Source organism: Plecotus auritus, assembly GCF_963455305.1.
Source record: "Plecotus auritus genome assembly, chromosome: 9".
NCBI lineage: Eukaryota > Metazoa > Chordata > Mammalia > Chiroptera > Vespertilionidae > Plecotus > Plecotus auritus.
Genome location: NC_137783.1, coordinates 17,905,846 through 17,921,270, shown reverse-complemented (window position 1 = coordinate 17,921,270; position 15,425 = coordinate 17,905,846). Strand labels below are relative to the sequence as shown.

Below are 15,425 nucleotides of genomic sequence, written 5' to 3'. Positions count from 1 at the left end.
AATGGCTACTTGTAAGGCAGACTTCTATCTAATAAAAGAGCAATATGCAAAGTGACCATCACTCCAACACACAATATGACTGCCCCCATGGTCAAACATGGCTGCCCCCATGTGGACACAAGATGGCTGCCACAAGATAGCCAGCAGGGGAGGGCAGTTGAGGGCAATCAAGCCTGCAGGGGAGGGCACTTAGGGGTGACCAGGCCGGCAGAGGAGGGCAGTTGGGGGGGGACCCAGGCCTGCAGGGGAGGGCAGTTGGGGGCGACGAGGCCTGTAGGTGAGGGCAATTGCGGGGACCAGGCCTGAAGGGGAGGGCAGTTAGGAGGGACCAGGCCAGCAGGGGGGGGGCAGTTGGGGGGACCAGGCCTCTAGGGGAAGGCAGTTGGGGGGGGACCAGGCCAGCAGTTGGGGGGGACCAGGCCTGCAGGGGAGGGCAGCTGTGGGCGATTGGGCCAACAGGGAGGGCAGTTAGGGGTGACCGAGCTGGCAGAGGAGGGCAGTTGGGGGAGACCAGGTCTGCAGGGGAGGGCAGTTGGGGCGATCAAGCCTGCAGGGGAGGGCAGTTAGGGGTGACCAGGCCGGCAGAGGAGGGAAGTGAGGGTGACTGGACCTTCAGGGAAGGGCTGTTGGGGGGGACCCAGGCCTGCAGGGGAAAGCAGTTGGGGGGCACCAGGCCTGCAAGGGAGGGCAGTTGTGGGGGGACCAGGCCTGCAGGGGAGGGCAGTTAGGGGTGACCATGCCTGTAGGGAAGGGCAGTTAGCGGTGACCAGGCCTTCAGGGGAGGGCAGTTAGGGGTGACCATGCTGGCAGGGGAGGACAGTTAGGGGCAATCAGGCTGGCAGGGGAGCAGTTAGGCATCAATCAGGCTGGCAGGGGAGTGGTTAGGGGGTGATCAGGCTGGCAGGCAGAAGCGGTTAGGGGCAATCAGGAAGGCAAGCAGGCGAGCAGTTGGGAGCCAGCAGTCCTGGATTGTGAGAGGAATGTCCGACTGCCCGTTTAGGCCTGATCCCAATAAGATCGGGCCTAAATGGGCAGTCGGACATCCCTTGAGGGGTCCCAGACTGGAGAGGGTGCAGGCTGGGCTGAGGGACACCCCCCACCACCCATGCATGAATTTCATGCACCCGGCCTCTAGTATTACACATAAAGATGGACAAGCTTGGGTTGTAGCCCTAGAAAGTTTTCCATCTGGCCTTCGCTGGTGTGGCTCAGCTGGTTGGAGCACCGTCCTGTGCACTAGAACAACAGTCGCCAACTGGTGGTCTGTGGGTCTGTGAGGTCTGAAAGGTTGGCAACCACTAGTTTAAGGAAACCTTTGGAGCAGCGGTTGCCAACTGGTGGTCCGTGAGGTCCAAAAGGTTGGCAACCGTGCACTAGAAGGTCACAGGTTGGGTTCCCAGTCAAGGCACATACCTAGGTTGATCCCTGTTTTGGGCACGTACAGGAGGCAACCGATTGACGTACTAGAATCTCTCTCACATTGATGCATAACTTTCTCAAATGAGTATTTTTCTCTCTCCTTTTTTCCCTCTCTAAAATAAATTTCTAAAAAAGTTGTCAGTCTGATAAGGGACAATTATAACAGGGAAAAAAAATCACAAGAAAGGTGCAAAGAACTATGAGAAAACTGAGGAAGGGGAGACCATTTCAACTTAAGGGATTGAGAAAAGTAAATGTGGGAGTGAGGAGAGAAAAATCTAGGAAGGATTCATGAAAGGGGTGGCATATAAGCTGATCCTTAAAAGGCTAGGCAGACCAATGTAGAAACTAGTCCAATTTGAGTAGAGAAGGGAGAGCAGAGAAAAATAAAGCCAGAAAGATAAATTGAGGCAGATTATGCTATTGTTCTTAACTTCCTTCAAGTCCAAAGTGCCACTCACAGTGTTTAAGCATAGGGATAAAATCAGCAGAGCTAAATTATAAAAGTAAGAAATCAGTTGCAGTCTTAGGATAAAATGAAAGGGAAAAAAAAGTGGTATGTTGCAAAAATGGCTACAAATATCTTTGTAGTATGACTTTGCAGTTCCTCCCATTATGAGATTCCATCCTTGAATACAGGCTTGAAGAGCAATAAATGGGATCCAAACAGACTTCGAAAATACTTGTGCACTGGGGCTTGCCTACTCTTGCTGCTCTTGGAACTCTGAGACTACTATGTGAATGAGAGTGAGATAGCCTGCTGGATGATAAAAGGCTACATGCAGAAATGAGGCACCCCAGCCGACAGGCTGCCAACTGCCAGACATATGAGTGAGACTACTTCAGATAGAAATATCACTCAAATAGTCTAATGGCTACATGCAAGGCAGACTTCCAAATATTACACATGAAGATGGACAAGCTCAGGTTGCAGCCTAAAAAAGTTTTCAATCTGGCCCTGGCTGGTGTGACTCGGTTTGAGCGTTGTCCTGTGCACCAGATGGCCGTGGGTTCGGTTCCTCAGATCAGCTGAGGAACCCCAGAATCATCCAGCTCTCAGAATTTTGAGCTAAATAAAATGGTCATTGTTTAAGCTACTAAGTTCTGAAGTAATTTATTATGCAACAAAAGTTGACTGACACAGAAAGAACGAACTATGAAATCATTTATTGCAGTAGCCTAGATGAGAGCAGTAGGGTCTTAAGATGGCAAAGGAAATTTTTAAAGGGAAGAATGTATTAAAGAGAGATTGTCAAAATAAAATGAACAAGACCAGGCATCTGATTGGATGTGGCAGATGAGGGACATAAAAATCAAAGGTAATGATGTTCAAATAAATAAATAAATGAGTTTTTAAAACGAAAGAAAAAATAAGATAATAATAAAAGGTAATAGCCCAGCCGGGTGTGGCACAGCAGCTGAGTGTCGACCGAGGAACCAGGAGGTCATCGGTACAATTCCCGGTCAGGGCTTGTGCCCGGGTTGTGGGCTCGATCCTCAGTGTGGGGCGTGTAGGAGGCAGCCAATCAATGATTCTCTCTCATCATTGATGTTTCTATCTATCTCTCCCTCTCCCTTCCTCTCTGAAATCAATATATATATATATATATATATATATGTTTATTTTATTGATTTTTCACAGAGAGGAAGGGAGAGGGATGGAGTTAGAAACATCGAAGAGAGAGAAACATTGATCAACTGCCTCCTGCACACCCCCTACTGGGGATGCGCCCGCAACCAAGGTACATGCCCTTGACCGGAATTGAACCTGGGATCCTTCAATCCGCAGGCCGACGTTCTATCCCACCGAGCCAAACTGGCTAGGGCAATAAAAATATATTTAAAAAAAAAGATAATGATGTTCACATTAAGGTGTCTCTCAGAGGGTAGTGGTTCCATTAACAGAAATATGAGAATTAGATAAGAAGTAGATGTAAGAGGAGTTTTATTTTGGATACAGTAAGCTCAAAGCAAACATATTTTTACGAACAATTAGAAACAAACATCAAGAACTTAAAACAGAGCCCTGACAGGTTTGGCTCAGTGGATAGAGCATCGGCCTGCGGACTGAAGGGTCCCGGGTTCGATTCCGGTCAAGGGCATGTACCTTGGTTGCGGGCACATCCCCAGCAGGAGGTGTGCAGGAGGCAGCTGATCAATGTTTCTCTCTCATCGATGTTTCTAGCTCTCTATCCCTCTCTCTTCCTCTCTGTAAAAAATCAATAAAATATTTAAAAAAAAAAAAGAACTTAAAACAGAGATTCAAACTTGAGAGATAACATCTATGCATACATAGTAGGTGAAGCCATGAAGACTATTATTGAGTAGAGGAGGCCACTTAAGAGTACCGTAAAAAGAGAAGACTGAGAAAATATTCATGGAGAACATTTAGGGTTCAAAAGAAAGAAGCCAGTGAAAACAGAAGTTATTAGAGACGCACGCGAACCTTGGAGAGTGAAATGAAACACTGCAAGAGGAAGGGGATGGTATTAATAAAAATATTACAGAGAAACAGGAAGGGCAAAACACTAAAATATAAAAATACACAATTCCCATTGTGAATTTATGGAGATCAACTAATAATCTAAATAACAAACATCAAATTTAAAGTTCATACTCAGAGTAACCTGCATAAATTCCTGCTTGGGTTGGTTAACTACAATGGCGTAAACTCTGGAAAATAAAATCACATTATTTCCTGTCTTTGTCACCCATCTGAATTAAAACTTCCAATAAAGAATAACTTTGAAGAATATCTCATTTCTAGCTTTCCAAGATTTTCTGTAATGAAAATTAAGGTGAAAGGGAATAGTAATTATATGCATTGCCCCCTTAGGTATACTTTCCTATTCCCTCCATCATTAAAGAATAATTCCTTTACATAGGGATAGTTAATAGTTATAAGGCAATTAGAACCCAAAAGACTTATACAGTTAACAATAACATTTTGTTTAAATTGAGTGCCAAATCATGCTGATATATCTTTTAAATAAAAATTAATTCAGGGGGAGGTAATATATTATAAAAGAAGGAATGCTAGACTTAAAGTTGAGTGGAAAAGTTATATAGTACAGATTACTGCTAACTTTGTGCAACCCACAGAATAAAGAGTTGATCTCAGTATTATCCTATTCTAAAACTTCAAAAGCCTTTACAATTGAGGCCCCAACTCATTGGCAAGGCATTGTAAGGTGCCAGCCTTGTCTACCATGTTCTTCAATAACTCTCTCTCTCTTCATCTTCCATCCTGTCCCTTCTTCTCCATGGACTTTTTGACTCAAAAGACCATACAGTGCTAAGTGCTGGTTGAATGATTCTGCATTTACTCATAAATGACTTATTTTTGAAACACTACTAAATTTATTTCCAAAGGAGGTATTTGAAGCATTACTGGCTTAGGGGAAGAAAGAAGGTCTTTGGATACTGAGTTAGAAAATCTAATTGCAGTACTAATTTATAGAACTGCTTCTCTCTCTTTTCTTCTTTGACTACCTACCCCTCCCCCCACAGCACAAAAGTCCCTTTTCAGACATTAATAAATAGAATGTTGGTTCATCTTCACTAGGATTCTGAATTGTAGTGCCAATATCCATATGTAAAATAGCTTAGGTTGCTAGCACTACTTGCAATCACTTCACGTTTAAATCCTGCACCGTGATATTTATGGATTGTGAACAAACCCCTCATGAGAGGCCCAGTGAAAGAAGGGCAGATTTGACAGTGAAAGAAAGGCCTGTCCAGGTGTGTCTAGGTGGGGTGTTTACTTCACACTTTTCTCACTATGTATACTTGGAAATCTTTGAGCTCTGAAGATTTCCAAGAATCAGCTGAAGAGTCTTGCATAAGATGCTTCAATTCTAAGTAGGGTCTTGCTATAACCATAAGATTTAAAGGAAACTTGAGTACAGTTTCAATTAGTTGGTGCCTCTTATCATAAAATTTATTTACCAAAAAGATATTGTCTCTTTAACAATTTCAATGTAGACTGTGCTGTTTTTACTACCTGGCCATTGAGAATGAATAATTCATGACAAAGTTACATGAAAGACTGACACATAACCTATTTTGGTTTTAAGAGTTGCTCTGATCCTAATATAGAGCCACTGGTAAAGTAGGTAGTACAGTAGTACAGAAGATGTATAACTGTAAAGCCATAATTACAGAAGTTGTCAAACTGTGGTACTGTAATGTTTAAAGAGAAAATTGGGATGTTTCACTAAAAAAATAGTAGACACTAAATTTTATCTGCTGTTTACTAGGGTAAAAAGTCCAAATTGGTAAGAATAGTGAAAACAGCCTGATTATAAAAATAAAGCGTGTCCTTACTTGTTTTAAATATTATTACCCTGTATTCATTTTAAACCCATGTTTTAAAAAATTTTAACATAATCAAATATTTGAAGCTTTCATTAGACTATAAAAAATAATGTATTAGCTGTTAAAAATCTTAGTCATTTACACTGATGTAGTTTTAAATGTTTCAAAGCACTTGTATGTACATACCTCTTCTGAGCAGCTACCTGAGAACTGTATTAAAAAGGAGAAAATAAAAATCTTAGAATCTCAAATAAGTCAAAGCCACTACAGTTCTTTTCGGGCAAGTTTCAAGATTACCTTTTTTGGATGATCTATCATTAGAAAGCACTTATTTTAAACAAAATGTAACTGCTAGCTCTATTTATAAGTCAGTTTGAGTCTTAACTGCCTGATAAGTAATTGTAAAGTATCCTTATGTAAAAGAATTGCTCTTTAATAATAAAACAAAAAAAAAAAACACAGAAAAGTATATTGAACCCAGGAAGACACTGTCATCTTCATATTGTCTGACTATACAAATACTAGAGACTAAAAGGTTTCTTTGTACTCACCCCCTTATGAAGTTAAATCCATGTGCACAGACCAAGAGGTTTCCATAGGCATCAACTTTCAAAAGATTTCCATATAGTGTATCGAAGACAAGTCCCCTATGTGAAAATGAAAACATCATCAATAATGCAAAACAATACAGGCAATAATCTTACATTACTCGATCACCATGAAGCAAACTCATCTTATTCAAGCTTTATGGCAACTCAAGTATGTCCCAAAACAACATAACCCTAGAGATTAAAGCAAGTGAATGAAATCTTAAAAACTAATCCCAGAGCAACTAAAAATTATTTACTCTGTCTACATAAATAATCACAACTGTTTTCTATATGGAACGAGAGCTTAATAAAATAAGGTATAAACTATAATTCCTCTTAATACAGCTGGTTCCATCCTTAAACAGTCTTAGTTTCCTTGGACAAAACTGAACTAGCTTATATTTCCCTCTTTTAGATGTTGTATATGGGACATATATGATGGTGACATCTCAAAAAAACCCACAATTTTTCTTAATCTTAAATCTTTCCTATCAAATTTATTAATGCAAACTATCCAAAGGTTCCTCTAGCCCAGTGGTTGAACACTGACCTATGAACCAGGAGGTCACAGTTCAATTCCCAGTCATGGCATATACCCAGGTTGCAGACTTGATCCCCAGTGTGGGGTATGCACTGATGTTTCTATCTTTTCTCCCTCTCCCTTCCTCTCTGAAATCAATAAATATATACATGTATTTTAAAAAGGCTCTCCTAGCCCTGACCAGGTAGGTAGCTCAGTTGGTTTGAGCATCATCTCAATGCGCCAAGGTTGTACATTGGATCTCCAGCCAGGGCACATACAAGAAGCAACCAATGAATGCATAAATAAGTGGAACTACAAATTAATATTTCTCTTTCTCTCTCCAATCAATCAATAAATTAAAAAAAAAAAAAAAGAGGCTACTGCCTGTCCAGCATGGCTCAGTGGTTGACCATTTACCTATGAACCAGGAGGTCATGGTTCGATTCCAGGTCAGGGCATATGCCCGGGTTCTAGGCTCAATCCCAAGTGTGGAGCATGCAGGAGGCAGCCAATCAATGATTCTCTTTCATCACTGATGTTTCTATCTCTCCCTCTCCCTTCCTCTCTGAAATCAATAAAAATATTTAAAAAAATAAAAAGTTAAAAAAAAAAAGAGGCTCCTGATTACCAAATTAAGAGTATTAGCAAAACCTGTAACTGCTTCCCAACAACCAAAGTTATATATAGGTAGAAACGTCTGTGACTGATGACTGCCCATCAGTTTTACTAGTGATCCTGTTTCTTTTCCATAAATGGATCTCCTTCAATAACAATAAATGAAGCTCAATTCAAGAACAGAAAAGATATGGTGGTGTACATGAAAAGTCCTTGATCATTTTAAAATCAACACCAACCAACTGAAAAGGAAAACACACTTTATTTTTTAATCAGGCTGCATTTGGAATTATTAATTTGGGGATAAGTGGGTTCTTAATCCAAAATAATCTTGAAAAATTACCTGGTAGGGAATGTAGAATCATAAGCAAAGCTGAGCAGTTCCTGAGGATAGCCAATAGAAACTAATCTCTCCACAGTAAGCTCAAAACCAAGGGACTCGTACTCTGGGGACTTGTATACTGCACAAAGAAAAGGTTCTCATTAAAAGAATAGCCAATTAAAATACAAGGCAAATGAGTGAATTTCTACTCTTTCCTCCCTCTTCCTAAATTTCTACCAGTTACTCCCTCTTTCTAAATCTGCCTTTTTTTTCCTCTTCTTTTTGCCCCAAATCCATGTTTTGTATTGCCCCAAGTAATCACAGAACTCAATTGTTAGTTTGTGGAAACAGGTAATATTACATATAGTAGGAGCAGCAGTAACAGTTAAATTATCAGACATTTCAGAATAGTTCTTTCATTCTTAAGGAACTTAATTCAAACATTGTTTTACTCTCTATCTAGTCTTTCATGCATACAACCTAAAAGAGGGGAAAAAATTAATATGCACAGCTGTGATATTACATGAGAATGTAAGTGAAGTAGAAAACTAGGTAGAGGTCTATATATGTTGAAGGCTTTACTGGTGTGCATAACTGGTGTACGAATCCTTAAAAATGAACTATAAAAAAACCCAGTCTATTTTTGGAATTCCTATTTGGCTTGGTAGCTACATTATATTCCTTCTTCAAGCAGCATAATTCTATTTGTCAGGACTCACTTGTTTTCTTATCAGCCCTAACATTATAGTCATTAAAATTGCACTGTGTAAGTTTTTACTGCAAAAGCAACCATAAAAAGACATGTCTGAGATAATTAGAAAAATCAGGATGTGAACTTGGGAGTTAGACGACATTAAAGAATTATGAGTTATTTCACCCTGGCTGTGTTACTCTGTGGTTAGAGAGTTGGCCCTTGCACCCAAGAGTTTCGGACTCAATTTAGGTCAAGGGCACATACCTGGGTTGGGGTTTGCTCCCTATCTCCAGTCAAGGCACGTGTGGGAGGCAACCAGTTATCTCTTCCTATCTCTCTCTTTCTCTGTCCCCCCTCCCTTCCACTCTCTCTCTCTGACAATTAATGGAAAAAAAATATTCTCTGGTGAGGATTAAGAAAAAAAAAAAAAAAAAAAAAGGTAAAAGAATTGTGATTCATTTTATTAGATGTGATTATGGAAGAACTGGGATGTGCAAGTATATGCCTAAAAAATACATGTCTTCTTATCTGCCAAAGAAGCATACTGTTTTTTCACAGGTGAAATAAAATGGATTTTGGAATATGGGGTTTTTCCTTTTGTATCGTATATACCTGAAGTTTTCTATAATAAAAAGTACTTTTTAGAATCATCACTGCAATCCAGCATAAACAAAATGTTGCTCCTTTAATTAGGTTTCTTCCAAATGAAATATTTAGTATCTAGGTAAGCATCCTTCCGTCAGTCTCTAGGAGTGGGTAAGTCATATTAAAAAAAAAAAGATCCCCCCCAAAAAAGACCTGTTTTCTTGTTAAATGCCAAATGAGGCCAAAAACAAATCCATTCTATTCCTACATTCTCATAATAATGCAACTATTATCATTACATTATTATAATTCTCCTTTCTATAATTTAACATACAACCTATGGCTCCAACTGATTTTTTCATTGCAATTAGTCTGCCTATCCAAGTTAATGCTAATATTTTAATGAATACAATTCAACTTTCCCTTTCCAAAAGCAATCCTTTAGACCAGCTGTTGCCAACCTTTCTGACCTCGCGGACCACCAGTTGGCGACCACTGCTTTAGACTACTTATGAAAATACATAAAAGAAGATCATAATACTGTGGTTGCTCCACAGAAGGGAGATGGATGAATGGCTAAGAGACAGTGGAAGGAAGACTTTATGTAACTTCTTTTATACTTTTTAAAACTTGTAACATTATTGATGTATTTGATCTGTTTTTACTTTTTTATATATATATATATATTTTATTGATTTTTTTTACAGAGAGGAAGAGAGAGGGATAGAGAGTTAGAAACATCGATGAGAGAGAAACATCGATCAGCTGCCTCCTGCACACCTCCTATTGGGGATGTGCCCGCAACAAAGGTACATGCCCTTGACTGGAATCAAACCTGGGACCCTTCAGTCCGCAGGCCGATGCTCTATCCACTGAGCCAAACTGGTTAGGGCAAAATCTGTTTTTAAGATTAAATTGAAATTTTAAAGAAGCAAGGTGGCATTCAAAGTCCTTTAAACATTTGTCATTTTCAAAGCCTAGAATTATTAAGGTCCTTTAGGAGATGCACTGAGTTTCATCTCATCTGAACAATGCCCCCCAAAAGTTGTCATATCTTTTTTGTCTTGGGGTGTATTAATAAGTTAATGCTAATGCTAACCCCAGCTAGCATTTTCAAAACTGGCTATATTTTTTTCTTCCCATCAATTCCAACCCCATCCTCACCCCACACAAAAAATTTTTTTGAAGTCTCAAGTGTGAAATTCTTAAATCTAGATGATATCTACTATGATAAAGGAAGTGTTAACTATTCATACACATTAACAGGGCAGGTCAGGTGTATTATCATAAAAACAGGAAAGCATGGTATCCACTGATGTCAATTTAAATTAGTTTGAGAATATAAAACAATATCTCATACCCACCCAGTGATTCTACCACAATTGATAGAAAATAACATTTTAAAATTTCCATAAAACAAAAATTACTTCCCAATCTACAAAGCCCCACTTATTTCAAACAATAGTTAATAAAACAAAATTCCAGTATAGCGAACCAATTTGTGTAACCTATTGACTCTTATGATTTGGCCTAGATAAAATGTTTTCAATTAAAAATTTTTCAGAAGGATAACTTGCTGGATCTGCCTTAAGAATGGGAGACAAAAAAAAAAAAAAACAAACAAACCAAAAAACCCTCAATTTCCTAAATGAGCGATTTTCCCTAGTTAGAAAACCAGGTAAATTATAGAATGGAGTAATAGTGATTAAAACTATGTCTATGAGACATTTTGGACTGAAAACCAAAATAATTTGTTCAGAATTTTTAGCAGGGGAAAAAATATGAGCTGGGGAGATAAAATCTCAGATCCCCATTTTGCCAGAACAAACCCTAGAATAGCAGAAAAAATAAAACCCTCTACACTTGCCACATTGTATTTATTCCAGGGCAGAACTCCTCTCAAGTGTTCAATTCAAATGACCTTCTAAAAATTCCACCTATAGAAATAAACTTTACATTTCCTTTCTCTCAATGAGTTTAGGGTACTTCCCCAAAATACGATGTATTTTCCCCATTTGCTGACCTGAAGTTATATAATAGCAAGTACAAATATTAGCTGAAGCAAGAATTTAGGTTACCCCTAAGTCTCATCCAAAGTTCTCTGTGGGGTATATTATACTACACGACCGCTGTTAAAATGAATTTCTAGATTACATAGCTCATCAAAACTTAAGCTTGGGTGTTGAAACACACTATCCCTCCAATTTCTTTTATCTGGTCCAAAATAAACTGCTCTAGTCACAGATGGGAATGGATTTAGCAGGGAGAGGCCAAGCTCCACTTTGACAACACTATCTATTTCACTGAGCGCTATATAAATCAGTAAGAACTATGAGCTATTGACATTTTCTCATAAGCTTCCCGGATAATCATTTCAGCAACACCAACTCCCAGGTCATTAAATCATCTGTCAGAGAATTATAAAGCACAATCAGGGCTTGAGAAACAGAACCACAGCTGCACAGAGCACTAGTTTAGAAGTTTTCTTCTAAGTGTCCCTTGGGAATAATCACAATTTGTTCTGACCTGATGGCAAAAATGACTATTTCCTGAAGCCTACAGAGTACCACCATTTTTTGAAAAGTAAATACATACATAAATAAGTAAACAAATAAAATTCCTCTGTCAAACAACGAGCCTTGATGTATGTGGAGAACTATATACATTATCTCTGACTATAGAGTGCTATGCCTCTCCACAGCTACAAAGGCTCTAATTTTAATTTCTCTTGAAAAACTGGCTAGTAAATGATGCATAGTTTCAAGCTCAATTCTTACAACTGACTTCCCAAAACACAGCCAGTAGCTTCAGAGTAAACATAACCTCACACATGTACTGCTTATTTCTTCTTCGAGAAAGTCCTCAGGCCTATCCTAATTTACCCAATATCCAAAGACAAAGGAAAAAGTTATTTTAAGGGCTAGAGTCCGAAAAAGAGGACTGCTTCAGCCACCAGGGCAGCACACAGTGTCCTCGGGTTACGTAACTAGCCGGCTTATAAAGAGAACAACCGAAGCTTTGAAAGCTAAAGCTACTGAGAGCATTTAAAGATATTCTTTACTCCATCATCTCCAAGGAAAAAAACAGTTCTTCAAAAGATATCAACTGCATGTTGTGGGGATAAGAGCTCTGAGCTGTTTGAGTAATTTTATTTATACAAGATAGAACTTAGGTAAGAGGAGACAGTGCGCCTTTGGAATGAGCCAGAAACTGTCTGCAGGGAAGTCTGGAATTCTCATGCACTTTTTACCTTTGCACCAAGACACACTTGTGGTAGTAGTTTCTAGATTTGGGGGGGGGGGGGGGGCAAGCTGGCGGGGGCAGGGCAAACCTCTACAGAGGTTCCAGCCTAGCAGAGTGCTGCTGCCAAAATGAGAACTCACATGAGGCAGATGCAGATGCAGAGTGTGTCACTCCAGTCTTGAAGGAGTTACACTGGCTCTCCTGTTAAAAAACAAAATAAAGCAACAAAACAAAACAATAACAATAACAGGTTTTAAAACTACTGTGATGGGCTGGAATGGAGAGATAGTATTTGGAAATTGGTATTTATAGGAGTTACTGCCCCCTCCTATTTAGAAGCCTGTGATCATCACTAAAATTCGTCTAATTGCCCATAACAAGGGTATTGAAAATAAACATTGAGTATTGTGCATTATTTACTTTTCTGGCACCCTGAGCCTGGAATACAAGCCAAGTCTGATCCTGAAATGTAAGTTAAAAGAAAAAACAGAAAAATTAATTTATTTTTGTCATAGTTTATTTTCTCTAGCATATTTCAGGTTAATATGGTAGAAACTTAATGCAACTGGTAAGCAGTGTTTAAAATTGAAACAGACTAAATAATAATTATAAGAATAAACCAGAGCAGTCTCATGTTGTTTTTAAGTACCTATTTAAACTAAGTCTACCTATACCTAATTACCCACTTTTCTACCCTTCCAACACCTAAATTTGCCACCATAATATAGACAAGAACCAACTTCATGTTGCTAAAAACCTAACCCGATGTCTAAATGTAGAAAAAAGGAAATTTTTAAATTTTTATTGTCAGGGGATATTTGCTCTTGTAAGTGCAGTCATATTATTCCACTTTCATAATGTTAAAGAAATTACCCAGTCTAGCAAAATAACTGACTCAAAGTTACACGAGGAACCCTTACAGATACTGACACTTTTAAGATATGTATTACTTTAACCATATAGAGAATCATTTGCCCTAGAGATATTCTGGCTCAACATACCATCAGACTTCTCCAACTTCTGGATTTTTATGAGAAATGGTATTAAACAGAAATAAATGACTAAATATAATGTCTAAAAGTCCTAAAAACATTACAACTAGGAGAAACCACCACCACCAATCACTATAAAAAACAAAATCCAACCCAACCACACAAGAATAGTTATTTGCTTTTATGCTGTAAATATGATCAACACCAATGATCTCTAGTTAATTTAGGCTATGTAATGTTGGTTCTCTAAAACTAGAGTATTTTAAGGAAACTTTTAAATAAAATCTTCCCAATTCTCATGTAAACAGATACTGGAGGACTTTTTCTACTTTTCAAAATTATTTAAAGACCCTAGCACAAGAACAGACATAATAAAAATTTTTATAACTAACCTGAGATCAATGATCTAAAAAAAGATGAAAATTTCTAACAACTACCTCAATTTTTATTTACTTAAACTATAACAATTAGATACTATACAATACTTTTAGTAATCCTATGTAATAAAAGCGTAGTATGCAAATTTCCCCCTCAACCAGGAGTTCTTTGGGGAGTTCAACCAGGGGCGGGGCCAGCTGGGGGAAGGGAAGGAGGCCCTGGCGGCGGCCGGCAGGCAGCTGGGGGAAGGGAGTAACCGGCTGGCCACTGACAGTCACTAGGGACCCTACCAGTGCAGGAATTTCATGCAGTGGGCCTCTAGTATAAAATAAAAATAACTCCCAAATGGCTAGATATGTAAATAACAAATGGAGTTTGAAAGACTGACTGCCAATTACAATTCATTACAAAGCAAAATTAAATGGTAATTAAAAAGATTTGTTTAAAAATTACCGAGTATTAAAAAAAATGAATATTTTAAAATAAAATGAAAAAACTTACCTAACTCAAATTATTCTCGAGAACCTATACACTTACTAGGAACTTGTACATAAAGTATTTTCTTCAAAACTAAAAATTATCAAGATAACTTTATAAAATGCTCTGTAATCAAAGGAGCTTACTGTAATAAAAAGTTGATACAGCTAATATGTAATTTTCCCCCTAAAATAAAAACAGTTCATCCCACTCTGATGCCTGTAACTAAACTTAGCAAAATGTAACAATCATTTGGATGCCTACTGTGTACTAGGTACATTTGGCCCCTCATATCCATGAGTTTTGGATATGATTCAACAGAGCATAAATAGAAAATATTCACAGGGGGATGAGGAGGAGGTGGTGGTTCCAGAAAGTTCCAAAAAGTAAACTTAAATTTGCCATGCAAGGAGCACTACACTGAATCCACACGAATGAAGTGATGTGTAGGCATACCCTGCTGTAGCTTATATGCAAATATAGGTAACATATAAAACTCTAGGCCATCTATATAATAAAAGCCTAAGGGACCTTTACGGCGGAATGACCAGTCGCTATGATGCACACTGACCACCAGGGGGCAGACGCTAATGCAGGAGCTGCCCCCTGGTGGTCAGTGTGCTTCCACAGGGGGAGCGCTACTCAGCCAGAAGCCAGGCTCATGGCTGGGGAGCACAGAGGCAGTAGCAAGAGCCTCTCCTGCCTCCGTGGCAGTGCTAAGGAGCAGTGAGCTGAGCAGTAAGGAGCAGCAAGCAGGTGGGCAGTAAGGAGCGAGGGATCCAGGACTGCTAGAAGGATGTCCGATGCCAGCTTAGGCCCAATCCCCACAGGGAGCAGGCCTAAGCTGGCAGGCAGACATCCCCCGAGGGCTCCCAGACTGCAAGAGGGCGCAGGCCGGGCTGAGGGACCCTCCCCACCCCAACGCACCAATTTTGTGCACTGGGCCTCTAATATATATGTATATGTGTGTGTATACACACACACACACACACACAGCCAGTGACTGAAACGCCAAAACGACTGGTTGCTATAACGCCCACTGTGGCCAGCCACTGGCCCGATCAGGGGCGGGACCAGCCAGCCAACCACCCGTGGCCCCCCCCACCCCGCTGGCCCGGCCCTCTCGGCCCCATTGGGTGGACCAGTTGGACCCCACATGTGCATGAATTCGTGCACTGGGCCTCTAGTTTTATATAAGGCACGTGAGCATTCTCAGATTTTGATATCCAAGGGGATTCCTGGAACCAATCCTCAGCAGATATCAAAAGAC

The 15,425-nt window shown here is 39.5% G+C and overlaps 1 protein-coding gene across 13 annotated transcripts in view; it reads right to left on the bottom strand.

Annotated features, from left to right (window-relative positions):
• Positions 1-15,425, bottom strand: part of NT5C2 (5'-nucleotidase, cytosolic II) — a 146,212-nt gene that overhangs the window by 12,243 nt on the left and 118,544 nt on the right. For 8 of the 13 annotated variants that reach the window (XM_080640943.1, XM_080640938.1, XM_080640939.1 and 5 more), the window contains 2 exons: positions 7,808-7,925; positions 6,288-6,383 (listed from right to left, as the gene is read on the bottom strand). In XM_080640943.1, coding sequence (XP_080497069.1) covers positions 6,288-6,383; positions 7,808-7,925 — 214 coding nt within the window. Of the gene's footprint in view, positions 1-5,922; positions 5,947-6,287; positions 6,384-7,807; positions 7,926-15,425 lie in introns of all 13 variants that reach the window. The other 5 variants (XM_080640942.1, XM_080640937.1, XM_080640947.1 and 2 more) reach the window with 1 other exon arrangement.